The 14203-nt window shown below is 49.1% G+C and overlaps 1 protein-coding gene across 2 annotated transcripts in view; it reads right to left on the reverse strand.

The window, feature by feature from the left end:
* Positions 1-327: 327 nt before the first annotated feature.
* LOC118174315 (syntaxin-binding protein 4-like) overlaps positions 328-14203 on the reverse strand; it is a 40613-nt gene continuing 26737 nt past the window's right edge. The window contains exons 11-22 of one of the 2 annotated variants that reach the window (XM_035339581.1): positions 13468-13540; positions 11208-11305; positions 9219-9315; positions 8189-8316; positions 7497-7589; positions 6871-6936; positions 6471-6659; positions 6039-6155; positions 4816-4865; positions 3750-3880; positions 2378-2435; positions 328-1511 (exon numbers count right to left, since the gene is read on the reverse strand). In XM_035339581.1, the coding sequence (XP_035195472.1) occupies positions 1406-1511; positions 2378-2435; positions 3750-3880; positions 4816-4865; positions 6039-6155; positions 6471-6659; positions 6871-6936; positions 7497-7589; positions 8189-8316; positions 9219-9315; positions 11208-11305; positions 13468-13540 (1206 nt within the window). In that variant the 3' untranslated portion in view covers positions 328-1405. The remainder of the gene's footprint in view (positions 1512-2377; positions 2436-3749; positions 3881-4815; positions 4866-6038; positions 6156-6470; positions 6660-6870; positions 6937-7496; positions 7590-8188; positions 8317-9218; positions 9316-11207; positions 11306-13467; positions 13541-14203) is intronic. The other variant, XM_035339582.1, reaches the window with a different exon arrangement.

Consider the following 14203-nt stretch of genomic DNA (forward strand, 5'->3'; position numbering starts at 1 on the left):
TAGACCAAACTGGTGAGACTGGGTTTGGCTCTGCGCACCTCTTACCTGTCTTCTTGCAGCTTTGCCCTACCTGTACAACACGGGATGAGAACAAGGCCGTGGGGGCTGAACCCACAGGTAACACCAGTAATTGCTACTGCACTGAAAAAGAGCACTGGGGAACAAGCTACTAACCACGGGCTATCCCCAAAAGATTCATATCCTTCAAAAACATCTCCTTCCTGGGAATATTCTTGTGAATGGTCTGAAGAATTATGTTCCCTTTTAAAAGAGGTCCTATAATTTATTTTCTGAAGCATTCCTTCAAAAGATTTAATATATCATGAGCTATTATATTAAATTTGACCAAAAATTCAGACTAGTTAGTTATGTGACTGTGAGATTCCATCACACAGTTAATGTTTTAGCAGTGCAGTGATAAGAGTGTAGTAGATATTAACTATTTAGGCTATAAAGGACCCACATGCCTTGAACTCCCACATAGGAAAGCTGAAGTAATTGTAATGAGTTGTAAGAGCTAGAATGCATCCCATTCTCCTGCAACTTCTAAACGCACTTTGCTGTGAGCTGCCAGAATAAGAGGGAGTTAGAAATGGGTATTCTGCTCAGAGGCACTGGACACAGTGACTGCAATCAGAACCCAGCTCGGAAAGCCAACACCTTGTGAGCAGTGTTATTTTATTTTCCAGACCTTGTGTTTGCTTCAGATCTCTACCGCATTCTTTGCTAACCACAGACAAGCTTGCATCGTACGTATCTAATTTCCGAGTGATGCCGCGGGCCATTACTGAAGTACGTTCGCTATGTCCTCTCCGGCGCTGCAGGGAGCGCTTGCTGTTCAGCAGAACGTGGGCACCGGTAGCACGCAGCCGTCTCCATCAGCGAGCTGGGACGGTGCTTTCCATTTCAAGCATTGCAGCTGGGACAAGCTATACAAAAAGAATGAAAAGAGAAGTACCTATCCCAAGACAGCTAGGACACTACAGATTAAGCTGCTTTGATTACAGTCGCTAAATGTACTTTGGTTTTTCACATGAAATACCAAAAGGAATCTGAGTCCCTTGGGTAAGTCCATGCTCCTCTTACTACCCAGGATCCAAGCTCTAAAAGGCTGCCAGTGAAATCCAGGCCTGTGTAACCTCTTGAGAATATTTTTTTTTCTATAAAGCTGCAAAACCAAGAGCAAATAGCCTTGTACAATAGCTCAGAGGTAGACGCGCAGGGGAGGATGCTGAGAAAGTCTTGGGCGGTTAGTCAGGAAGAATCAGTCTTGCGTTAGAAAGCTTGTTTCTCTCTCTGGTTTGCCCGGAAGCTGAAGCACCCATTTCGTGTCCTTGCCATGTCCCAGCGCAGCAGCCGCGTTACGAGCGGTCGCAGTTCTGAGCACGAGCAGGTCACGGGAGATTTATGTTGGCTTCTCAGGCAGCTCCTTGGTGGGACTCAGTGACTGCGGCTGGTCAGCCTTGTTCTGGCTCGGAGGGGGGGGCCACGTGGTCTTCTGATGAAGATGGCTGAAACAAAACCATACGCTTTCTGTAAACTGGGGGAGGGATACAGAAGATAACATGAAGGCAAGACTTGTCACTGAGTAGAGAAAAGAGGTGGCCATGGATCTCGCATGGCTCTTTGATTGTACTGGCCATCTGTTTTGCCTGAAAATGCTTTTTCTAACTTAAAATGAAGGCTTGCAAATGTTTGCTTTGTAGCTAACAAGCCCTGCCTCCAGATTCTAAGGTTCAGCTAAGGCAATCAGCTAAGACAGTGGTCAGGTCTCAAAAGTGTACTCTTTCAGCAGATATTTTCAGGGCATGGCTCTGTTAAACATAATTCACCTAAGAGGTTTCAGAAAAAATCTTAGAAGACTGGAGACCCAAACAGAGCCATGCTTGTCCCACTCTCCTGGGCTTGGACCTCATGGCCTCCTAACACCATGACAAAAAAGTCTAACTCATTCATTGAGGATTTTTCCCATGCTGAGAACTCAGTGGTCTTGAAAAGTGTCAGACAAGCCACAGAACCATAAATTCCCATCTGGCCTGAAGAAAAAGAAAAAATCACACTTTAGAAAACAAAACAAAGATCCACGAATTCACACTGTACTTCATTGTGCTGGGCAGGAAGGCTCTTGCTGTCTAGGAAATGACTTCTTTCTCTGACATGACCATCTGGAGGCTTCTACTAGATTATCTGGTTAAAAGTTGTCAAGCAAAAAAATTGATTAAAAAAGAAAAGAAAGGAAAAGAAAAGAAAAGAAAAAGAAAAGAAAAAGAAAAAAGAAAAGAAAAGAAAAGAAAAGAAAAGAAAAGAAAAGAAAAGAAAAACAAACAGGAAATCTTATTGTGTCAAAATTACAGAGCAAGACAGTTTTGACACCTACTCCTTGTAATTTGGGATTCCTTCAGCAGGCAGGCACTGGTCCCTGTCACATGGCGAAGCTGCAAATGTAAGCACACAGCCAAGTGAAGGGTTAGGAAGCACACCCAGCACAAGTATCACAGCTACATGATGATAACACACATTTAAATGATGCAGGCACACTGGAAATGCTGACACATTCATCTAGTAACCCTCAGAGGCTACAATTATTTTCCTTGTGTCTTGTGCTCTGAGAAGTGGCAACACTGGACTGCAGCATGGGAAAGGCCACGACAGTATGTCTGGGTGATGAATAGCACCAAAGAGAAAAGGCTGGGCACATACTTGGGGCTGTACGCTCACCCTATGATGAGAGGGAGGAGAAGATAAGCTCTTCTTTTGCACGGAAAGAGCCGAGTGGGGTTGAATAACTGCTGCAGGAAATACTTATGGCTCACAGAATAATCTGAGAATCTGAGACTGGGAGGTTATCCATACTTGCATGGATGCTACGTGCCCGATTTCCTCCCATCCACAGCCAGGGGAGTGGGAGGCTGCCTAGGCTGATGGATTTGTACGCCAAGGAAACGGGGAGATTACTATGCCCCTCTGCTCAGCGTTGCTGCTCTTGTACCTGGATGGTGAATGCAGGTGTGGATCCCCAGTTCAAAGCTATTGAGAAGCTGGATGAGGGCCAGCAAAGGCAGCCCTAGGGCTCATAACCTGCAAGGGGAGCTCGGGGAGGGCTGAGGGAGCTAGGCGTATTTAGCCTGGCAAAGAGGAGGCTGAAAGGCAGTCTTGCAGCACCCACTCCTACTTCAAGGGCAATTACAAAGACGTTGGAGCCAAACTCTTGCTGGCAGTGACAGACAATATAACTGGGGGCAACGGCCACAGATTGCACCTTGGGGAGTTCAGACTAGACGTTAGGAAAATCTGTTTCTACATGGAGCATAATGCAGCTCGGGAACACATTATCCAGAGAGGCTGTGGATCTCCATCCTTGGAGGCTTTCAAGATGCGGCTGGTTAAAAAACTCTGTAGATCTGATCTAGTGCGGGTGATGGTCCTACAGGGAGCAGAAGATTTGTCTACTGTTTTCCAGCAGTCCCTTTCATAGCATTTCTGTGATTCTTTTAAACCATTACTCTTAGTTTCTCCTGGGTAAATGCCTTTCCTCTGCCCTTTGACTCCTTACACCAAGAGTCTACTTTGTCAGATTCAACTGTGAGCCGTATGGGTACATCTCAGCATGAGAGAAATAGGTATATTCATGGGAGGCTTAGCTGATATAGCAAACAAGGACGGAGGGTGGTGGAAGCTGTAAATAACACTAAGCAAGCATCCTTCAGACTTGCTTGGATTCAGGTTTCACTAGTTAGTTTAGTGCTTACCGTCCTTGTTGGAGAGGATTGGTGCTAGCAGTTCTTTAGCTTCTAACAGCAAGAGGTCAACAAGATCTGAAGATGGAAGAGATGTATCTGAGACTGCGTCTGTTTTATCCTCTTCTGTTTCACTGTTGACTCTTATAAATATGGAAAGTGCCATCAATACTTCTATCATGGAACGGTCATTGAAAATCCTGGCCAGCTCCTTCTGATGGATACTCTATGTAAATTCTGTGCATTCAGAGGGGAATTGCATCTCGATCTCGTGCTCACAGAAGAGTCTATTTTAGGCACACTTGCATTGTTGTGTTAGACAGAAATATAAGCTATACTATCAAAGTTTTTTGTTTGCTTGTTTTTCGAATTTCTATTTAATTTTAGATTTCTTCAAAAATATTTTTCTTTCATTATCACAGAAATAACCATCTTGGAAACCTAACCATTAAACAAATGTTTTCCCCTACCATCATTCTTAAAAATCAGCATTTTTTTAAGAGGCATGTCATTATCAACAAGACTGTGACTTTTCAACAAATCAATCAATTTTACGAAAACAAACAAAATACCACCAGAGTTCTCACAACAGAGTTCTGATACAGTTTTTGCAAGTGATAGGAGATAGCTTGAAGGGGAGTCCAAAATCCCGAACTTTATTTCCCTAACCATTCATGCGGTTAAGAGTCATGTTAGTTCTTTGCTTACACTATTAGTTTCTGTAACTGCTGACAGACAAGGCCACGGTCCTAAAGCCAAAGATTGACTTCTAGTAGGAAAAGCAGGTGAGTCACAACTGCTTCTTTGAAACAGCTTGCTTAGGGGCTCTGCTAACAAGAGCAGCTTAATCAAAGGAGTGTTTCACCTACACATTCCCCAGAAAAGCCTGAAACGGAGGTGAAATGTTCCCAAATACCAATTGACCTGTAGCATCCCGATTATCTTTTCCCAATAGTTTCATTCCCAAAGTGACAGCAGTTTCAGAAACTCCAGGCAGGTTGTGTGTGAACCACCTTCCCCTGAGAAAGGTCAGAAAAGGAAATGTTCCTGTTTGCAGCTCCCAGAAGTCATCTCCTACCTTTTCTCATCTGGTAAGTGACTGGGTGTGCTCAAGACCTTGTGAACGTTCTGCCATAAAAGAAAAAAAAAAGGAGGAAAAAAAGGTTTCAAATTCATAGGAATGAATAATTCCTGAGAACAAACCTCATGGATTTTTGCTGCTGATCAGATTTAATATGACAGTAATCAGCTTCTGCTTATTCATTGCCCTTGAAGCGAATATCTCGAGGCCTTTTGCAACACAGGCAACATTCACAGCCTATGCAAATACACAGACACATCTGAATTATGCATTTTAATACCAACATTAAAGCATACCAAATGCACCATAAAAATACTCTTCCAAAGAATAGTTTTGCAGGCTACATTTCAGCAAGTCCATGGTTTCTGGATTGTACTTGCACATGTGATTTCTCATTATGGTTAGTGAAAGCTCAGGCACTACTGAGGGGTGTACAAAAGGAAGACATTTTATCCCAGTAGCCAAAATCCTGTGATGTTTGCCCCTGGGACCAAGCCAAATCCATTTGCAAAGTCCAGCCCCAGACTGCATACACCCCAGTGTATACACCTAGTGCTGCAGGTCTAGAGGCATTTTAATTCTTCCTTCTTTGAGGCAGGGGGCACAGAATCTATGCTTCCTTTCTCTCCACTGTCTTCTTTTGATCTCAAGATCTCCTGGGACAGGTTACTAGTAGCTGTAGCAGATACTGGAATCCTAGTGCTTCCCGTGCTGGCCAGTTTACTAACTACACAAGCTTTGTACAGGCAATGAAGTGGAAGAACAGGCAATTAAAAGTCTAAAGCAATTATATATATGATTTTGCAGGAAATCTAGGTGGGAGGAAAGCACTGAAAGCAAAACTACTCCTCGAGTTCACGTTGGCTGTGCAGAGAAACAACTGGCCAGCCATGCAAAGGGAAGGACAAAATGCACGATTTCAACCATCGTGTCCAGAGGGGTTCCTGGAGCAGCAGGGAAGGGTCGGTATGCTGGGGACAGCAGAGCCACAGGGCAAAAGCTGCACCATGCCGTTTACATGGCTCGTGGGTAAAGGAACATACATGAGCTCTTTCCCCAGTTTCTCCTAACCAACAGACAGTGCCTTGATAGAATGAGAAGAATAAAAATAAATAAATTTCTTGCTTATGGACCAGGAAATTAGTTGGACTTGCAAAATCCCTGTTAAGGTAAGAGGCCACAGCGCTGCCACCAGCACCAGAGGCAGCCGAGCACGTCACCTGCACAAACAGGAGCAGTTTCCTATTGCAGATCTCCAGGCGCTTCCGTGAGACTTCTGATTTCCGTAACTGGCCGTCAGCCAGGGACAACTGTCTCTTCAGTTCCAGGATGTCCTCCTGAGACGGGGCCAGAGAAGAACAGAAAGAAGATGATGACACTCCAGCCTTGGCTTTTGGAAACATCAGCTTATGGCATTTGCTACAAGCAGAAAACCGCAGTCCTCTTGGATTGGCCGGTGGTAATTGTACAAATTATAACACATACCCAAAGACTGTGCTGGCCTTGTCATCATACATGACAAACAACGTATATGCTATGGTCATTTCCTCCTTTAAACGAAGAAAGGGATAGAACCCTGAGAAGAAGGGTCTGCAGGGTAGGCTTTTCCCCTCCCACTGGTCTTCTATCCCCAGACTCAGGGGTTGCATTACCTCTATTTCGGCCACATGTTTTGCTTTCTTCCCTGCCAGCTGCATCTTCAGTTCTGCAATTTCGGCTTCCAGCAAGTGGATCACTTCCTCGTAGTCCTGCTCCGCGCTGTGAGCCTGTCTCTGCACAACCTCAGCCATCTGCAGCTTGCTGTGCAGTGTTCGGTTCTCGGAGAGGAAGCCCAGGGCTTTCTGGAAGCAGCGAGAAGTTGTGGTGAATGCACCACGTCCCCCTTGACTGCCGAGCACCAAACCCACTCCGGCAGCCCCTGTCCTAGCAGGAGGCTGGGACGCAGGCAGGAAGAGCCCCCATGGCTCAGCCTTTCCAGGTCAGGGACAGCCTGAGGGGGTTGAAGTAAAACCAACATCATGAGACACATCCAACAGCCAGCTCTCCACTAACCTGGTTCAGCCGCTGAAGCTCATCTTCCATTGACTTCTTACCATTTTCCACCTCTTTCAGGAGAGACTAGGGAAAATATTGTCACCAGATTAGAAGCAACAAGCAACAGGACATCCTCTAGAAGATGCCCTGCTCTTCTAGCTCCTACCCCCAGAGCAGACGGCAGCAGCCATGCGCGCTCTGGCCCTGTTAGTGTACTTGGTGGGCTGCGACCTGCGTGCGTGCGGGGTCCCCGCTGCACCCAGCCACGATGCTGGCAGTTGTGCAGCCAGGTGATTCTGTCATCCACGGGCTTGAATTATTTGCATTACAAGGTGTCACAGCTTTAAACGTACTTACTCAATGTAAAAAAAAAAAAAAAAAAAAAAAAAAAGAAAATAGTAGCTGCATACTCTTTAAGTTTTAAGCTTTCATTTGAGCTTGAGAGAAAACTGGAGGTAAGGAGAGGAGTGGGTGGGAGCCTGCTTGGTGCAGAGGAGACCCCTCAGTAAGGACAGGCCACCCCACAGCCCTCCCATAGGACCAGAGAGTGCCAGCAGGGGTCTGCTGGGAACAAAGGCTCCAAGGGGTCTGCTGGAAGGAGCCAAGGGGTCTGCCAAGGGGTCTGCTGGGAACAGAGGCTCCACCTTTAGCCGTCGGACTTCTTGCCGCAGGTCCGTCATCTCCAGCTGCAGCTGCTCCAGCTCCTCGCTGCCATTGCAGCTGAGCGAGTCGAGGGTCTGCGGGGCAGGAGGCAGCGTTAAGTACCACTCATGCACTACCAAAACCATGGGGCTAGATTGCAGGTGCACTGCCTTCCACACCCAGAATAACTATTAATCTTGGAAAAGGTGTTGGCATTTTTGGATTGAAAGGCACACTGAATAATTCAGCTGAAGGATTCCCTCCCCTCACCCACCAGAATTTCTGATCCCTGACATGGCTGGAATAGCTGTGCTGCAGTGAATTTTCATTTTGAGCCAAGTGAAGTTAGATGGGATTGATTAATTATGGCTAATTCTCCTGCATCACTCTGAGTGACATAGGCTGTTTCCTTCACATCATCCCATAGGTGGTGGTGTTGCTTTATTAAAGTAGAGGACTCTTTGACATAACTTCCTAACATAAGAATGATTAAGGGATCCTTCTCCCTTCTTTGTATAACTCAAGAACAATTAAACATGAGAATATAGCTTTTCCTTTAGCATCCCACTAATTTATGTATCAAGAAAAAGTGTGTTCTAAGAACCCTGCACACCTGCCCCTGCACAGCCCCACAAAAATTTGCTTCCCCCGGGGACGGCGCAGCCAGGGCCGCCTGAGTGCCAGCCCGACTCACCGGGGAGTGAAACGCCGACGTGTCCAGCAGACTGGCCACCTCATGCTGGGTGAAGAGCACAGAGCTGGAATCCAGGCCGGCCTCATCCAGCTCGTCCTGCATCACGTCCCTGAGCGCTTGGAGGAGATCTGCGAGAAAGAGGTGGCTTTTGCAGGGAGGGGAGAGAAAAGCACTGCTTTTGGGGGAGAAAATGCCATAGGTTTGGGGAAATCCCAACTGACAGGCAGAGCAAGTTTAGAGATACCAAAGAATCTTCCCTCAGTTCTTTGATGGTCCCAGCAAGCTTAAATAAGTTCATAGAGTGATAGAGTCACAGAATGGTTTGGGTGGGAAAGGACCTTAAAGCCCATCTGGTTCCAACCCCCTGCCATGGGCAGGGACACCTCCCACCAGACCAGGCCTGTTCCAGTGCCTCACCACCCTCATAGGAAAGAATTTCTTCCTCATATCTAATCTACATCTATCCTCTTTTACTTTAGGGCCATTACTCCTAAGTTGCCAATAATCTTTACCAGACTGTTTTTTTTTAAATAGTGAAAAATTGTCAAATTGAAAAAAAAATGTACTTCTAAATAACAAAACAAACAAACAAACAAAAGACAACCTCCCCTCCCCATACTTGCAGTTTTCACTGTGGTTCTCAGAGTTCTAAAATTCCAGTCCCAAGCACCATTTCTCTGACCCATGTCACCCACCTGCCTGCCGGCACTGCTCATGTTTTTGATTTAAACCAAATGATCCAAATCAGCGACTTGAGCACCGTGGGGAGGTGTTAAACGGACCAGCCTGAACATCAGGATTTGTTTTGGATGGAGGGGAGCCCGCTGCGAGGGGCCGCGTGGGACACACGCAGCCTGCGCCGAGGATGGGAGGAGGCATCGAGGTGTTTGTGACTTCTAACTGCTTGTGTGCGGTGCCCAGCAGGGAGCTTCTGGCCGAGCTGCTGCCTTTCAGCAGGTGCCTTTCTCCTCTCTCAGCCATCAGCAAAGCTGCACAGAAGCTAAGAGCCTGCTGGCAGCTGCCTGCTCACCTCCGTAGGCCACCGTCCCCTGCGAGTCCGTGGTCAAAGTTTGCCGCAGCTGCCTCTTCTTCTCCTCGGTCACCTCCAAACCGAGGTACTGCAGAACCTGCAGCAGGAACAACGAACGCTTAATAAAAATAACTGCATGAAAATCACTGCTGGGAAAGCACTGCTATGAAGTAGAAAACAATGCTTTCTCCTGGAAGCGACTCTCCAGGCATCACCTCCTGGAGGAGCAGGCTTGGGCTGGACTTCCAGGCTCTCATTTCCCACACCTGTACAGATATGCCTGTTCCTGAAGCCAGTGACATGTTCGTGGCCCACCAAGAAGATTCTGTACAGGTGGCAAACAGATTTGCAGCTATTACAAATGGGCAGGAGCTTTATCAAAGCCTGTGGAGCTGCAGCAATGCTCAGCTGCCAGGAGCTCAGCCTCTCTTCTGTCTGCCCAGGAACTGTGCTTGGGACCAAGGAGATAAAAGCTATTCACGGAGTATTTCCTGCGGCAACGGGAGACATTCAAACATTTTGTCTCTCACTGCACCTTTTGCTCTCTTATTATGCATGATGCACTGACTTCTTCTGATACTTATCAACTCAGCCCCTGGGCACTGCACACAAGTGGCTAAACCTGTGCAAACGCCACTTGGTGCCAGCGGCAGCAGGGAAAAGGCTTTAAAAGACAACGTCAGGCTCAGCAGAGAACCTGGGAATGGGCCAAAGCTAAAGTTAAAGCTCTTCCTCTCTGCTGCCACGGGCTGCGCCTGCAGCTCCCCCTCACAGGGGTCCCCCTGCCTCCTTCCCGGCCGTGTCACCCCCGACCCAGGCCCGCAGTGGTGCCTGCTCCCAGCGCTGGAGTCTAGGAGGGGATGGGGAGCGGCCGCCCTCCTCCCAGCTGAAGAGGAGCTGGTTTTATACCCATGGCAGAAAATGCAATCTTAAATGCTGATCCCAGAATTGGGAAGGGAAGGGAAGGGAAGGGAAGGGGAGGGAAGGGAACGGAAGGGAAGGGAAGGGAAGGGAAGGGAAGGGAAGGGAAGGGAAGGGAAGGAGCGCGGCAGCTGCCGCAGGGTGGCAGCAGATGCCCGCCTGGGCCCGCATCGGGCCGTGGCCGGGGCCTGCAGCACCCAGAGGTGGCCGAGGGGAGCCGTGTCTCCCCCAGCCGCCCCTCGAACCACGATGGGGACGTTTCACTACGCCCTGTTCTCCCTTTGGAGGTTCTGAGGCTGGACACATCCTCCAGCAAACTCAGCTGAAGAGTCGAGACTTGGTAAGAAAACGCAGCTTGGTGTCCAGCTGCGATGCCCCTGTCTCGATGATTAGATGAGGTAGCTGCGGTGTGTGAGCAGCGTGATGCCGGGAGGGAAACCGGTGCTGTGGGCGCTGCACACCGAGCTCCTGCTGTCCCCAGCACTGCCCGGCTGGCCTCGCGGCGAGGAATTGGGCAGCAGCAGGCCCTGCTCGGCGTAGGACACCACACGCAGGTTAGAGCACCGAGCAAGTGTGGTAGCTTTATTCTGTGTGAACAGCCAGGCTGATTCTCTTGGACTATTTTTATTCAGTTTTGCACTTTATAATCCCTCCGGAAAGCAAGTGACCCAGTGACCCCAGTGCTAATACCTGGCGCAGCCCTCCCACGCTCGAATGAGCCACTGGGGCAAGTGGAAAGGTCTCGACCTGCTCCCGGCTCAGGCCTCCAGCGGGACCCAGCGCCCTGGGCTGCCTGCGGGTGCTGCTCCATCAGCGAGACCCCTGGGGGTCCCAGTCTCTTTTTGTGGGGGCACAGCCACAGCAGGGGCTGTCACAGCCCAACAGACAGCCACCCCTGCTGGCACACAGCCGCCCAGGTCCTTCGTCTGGTGAGCACACTGCGTGTTGCTCCCCGGTTCCCTCGTCCTGGCCCTCCTCACTGGCCCCGCAGCTCTTCCACAGCAAAAACAAGGCCAGGAGACCTCTGGGGGAGCCCCCTGAGGGGGCGAAGGAGAAGAGGCCACTCACCAGCTCCAGCTTGCCGTCCTTGAGGCGGATGTGGGGGTCCAGCGCTACTCTGGGCTTGGTGCCTGCAGCCACCCCCTGGCTGGGGGCCGAAGTGGGTGCTGAAAAGCCAAGAGGAAATGTTAACAGAAGAGTACTTGGGCAGAGGAAAGAGGTCAAGAGGTGCTAAGGACAATTTGAGGCAGAATATATCTGCATAAAATGTATTTCTGTGCGGCAGAGCAGAATCAAAGAGCAGGATTTTTTAAATCCATTCCTGGACGCCCACACCAGGCCACCATGGAAAAGACTGGACACTGGGGGAATGACAAACCCATGCTGAAACTGGGCTTCCTTGTGGCTTAAAACAGGGTGTTTCACCTGGGGACCTTGGACTGCCAAAAGGCCACTGCGGAAATTTCGGTCACAAGTTTTTTGGGGTCTTGGGGTCTGTACTTAAGGTGATCTATTTAAAAGAAAACATAAATCTGCTTCTATCCTGTCTACTCTAATTGACTGTGCAAAACTGAAAGCCAAATAGCAACATCTTATAAAATACAGCCTTGGCCTTTCAAAACACCCGTGGAATAGAGAACCGAAGCATTAAGAGCAATGTGGAAAAACATTGGTGCAAGACTTCTTCCCTCCCCAAGCTTTGAACCCTTTTCCCCAGCTGTTGGGGCTGATTGTTGGGGTAGGAGCTGCGTGCACTGCGAGGCACAGAGGAACCTGCAACCAGCGCAGCTGCAAGGTTTTGGTGAGAGGAGGAAGGGCAGCTGCTGCATGGGCTGAAAGCTGTTACAGGAGGGGAAGAACCAGCTGCTGACAGCTGGCTCCTCCTTGCTGTCACTGCCCTCAGAGCTCGGCAGTGCAGAGCGCAAATCCCACTGCCATGCCCTGGCGCTTGTGCTCCTCCATCCCTGGAGGAAACCCACAATTAAGTCATGTCCATAATGAGCTGTGCTGTGCCCTGGGAAAAGGGCTGGCTCTGGAGGTACGGGACAGCTCTGCTCACCCAGCAGCCACCAGCCCGGCACAATCCCTCCCTCTTCGTGCCAGTGGCACAGGACTGGCCCAAGGATCAACTCCTTTCCCCTGCCTGGGTTCTGCTCTACAGCCCGGGAACCCCAGTCCTGCTGAATGAGCCCGCCTCTGGCCCACCCCAGCACCTCTCGCCCTCCTTGGCTGCCGGGCAGGAGCACGGCGAGCAGCAGTGAGGTGCAGCAGACGCATAATCCTCCTAATCCTGGCATTCATCCGCTCTGCTAATGCCAGCAGCTGGGAAGCAGGAAGAGGTAATAAATGGGGCTGATGGATTGGCCACCAACACTTCGCTCCCCATGTTCAAGGGCAGAGCTGTTACCCTTCAGTGCATGGCTAATCAGGATTAGCTCCACGAGGCTCCACTGTCAGCTCTGGGCACGCGGATATCCAGGGCATCCGCCGGGCACCCACCGACAGGCAGTCCCTGGCCCAGGCTCCAAGCCTGGCTGCTGCTCTTTCAAAGCCGGCTGTCTGCTTTCATGGGTGACAACACCAACACAAAGCCTCCCCAGCATCTCACATTAAAACAAAACAAACAAACAAAAAGTGTAATAAAATCCCTCAGCTAAGTCAGGAAGCAATTAGGTCATTGCTGTATTGCCTCAATGGCCCAGAGCCCATCACTGAGAGCTCTGGCTGTTGGTGGTGGCCACCTAAAAGCCTCCCTGAAACCAAGGCTTGCTGGGGACTCACTGACGTGGTAAGGAAGACCCTCCAGGCAGAAACAATGACATCTATAAACAATTTTCCAGTTTGAACAACTGAGAACAGCCTTAATGCCTGTACAATGCCCGGGGCTGCCATGTACAGTACAACTTCCAGGAACTCACTTTTCTCCATACTGTGTCTCCAAGGACCCCTCGTTCCCAGCAGACGGGAACGTTACCTGCAAGGAGACCTGCTGGATCTAAGTCTCACCGGATCTTTGCACATGGACGAAGATGCTGCTGCAAATGAACTACACACTGAGCATGGAAAAAGTGTTGTTTCCTATTTCCAGTCCTCCAAATACCTTAGTAAAGAATTTTGCTATTATGGACAAACCAACACGGACATAATTATTACCTGCTGCGTAAACCACCTTCCCTCTCTCCCAGTGGGTTGAGTGTCATAATCGCACCATTAGATTCCACTACAGCGGTATAAATACTGATCAAAATTAATTTCAGCATCCTCAGCACTGAGGAGCCAAGGCTGTGTTGGCTGCCTACACAGACAGAACCACTAGAAGGACTCTTACCTGAGACAGTAAGCTCTGGTGGGCAGATGTCTGGTGACAAAGAAGGCACAGGAAAATGATTTTCATGTCTATTCTAGAAGAAGAAGACAAAAGGGCACAGAATCTAAGCAGAAACTGTTGGTGTAAATATAGAGCAGAGCACAGGAGAGAGCAACACAACTGGCCCGTAGGAAGCAAGAGCACCCCATGTCCCCATCCTGGCTCAGCGACAGGCCAAAAGAGGCTCTCGAGGGACTTCCCGCAGCTCTGCATGCAGGTCTGTCCCTGAGCCAGCTCCAGATATCTGGCAGACAGAAAACCTGAGTTCATTGTTACTCTGAGAGCGTGGGTGAGTTTGGCTTTGTGAGCTCTATCCGTAGAGGTTCCCTCTAAACCTCTGCATCCAAAACACCAGTGAGTTCCTGGTTCTGACCATGGCCAGTTGAATTATTTACCAAAAACACCTCATTATCAGAATAACCATGACTGGAAGCAGAGATGGGTGCCCACCCTTTCTTAAGTACCAGGTCATGGGCTGAAGTATCAGGGGAAACGAATCACAGTGTAGATAAGCTGAACCCACTGAGACAGTGCTTCCAAAGCTGGAATCTCAGCAAGAGAGGCACGGAGCTGGTGCTGAGGACAGGCAGATGGGTAACATGGGAACCTAAACATGCTTTCCCTAATGTGGAGCCCTGACCTCAACAGAAGTTCAATTTTTCAACAACAAAGTGAGGGAAGGAAAAAATTAATTCCA

The sequence above is a fragment of the Oxyura jamaicensis genome, chromosome 14 (genome assembly GCF_011077185.1).
Source record: "Oxyura jamaicensis isolate SHBP4307 breed ruddy duck chromosome 14, BPBGC_Ojam_1.0, whole genome shotgun sequence".
NCBI lineage: Eukaryota > Metazoa > Chordata > Aves > Anseriformes > Anatidae > Oxyura > Oxyura jamaicensis.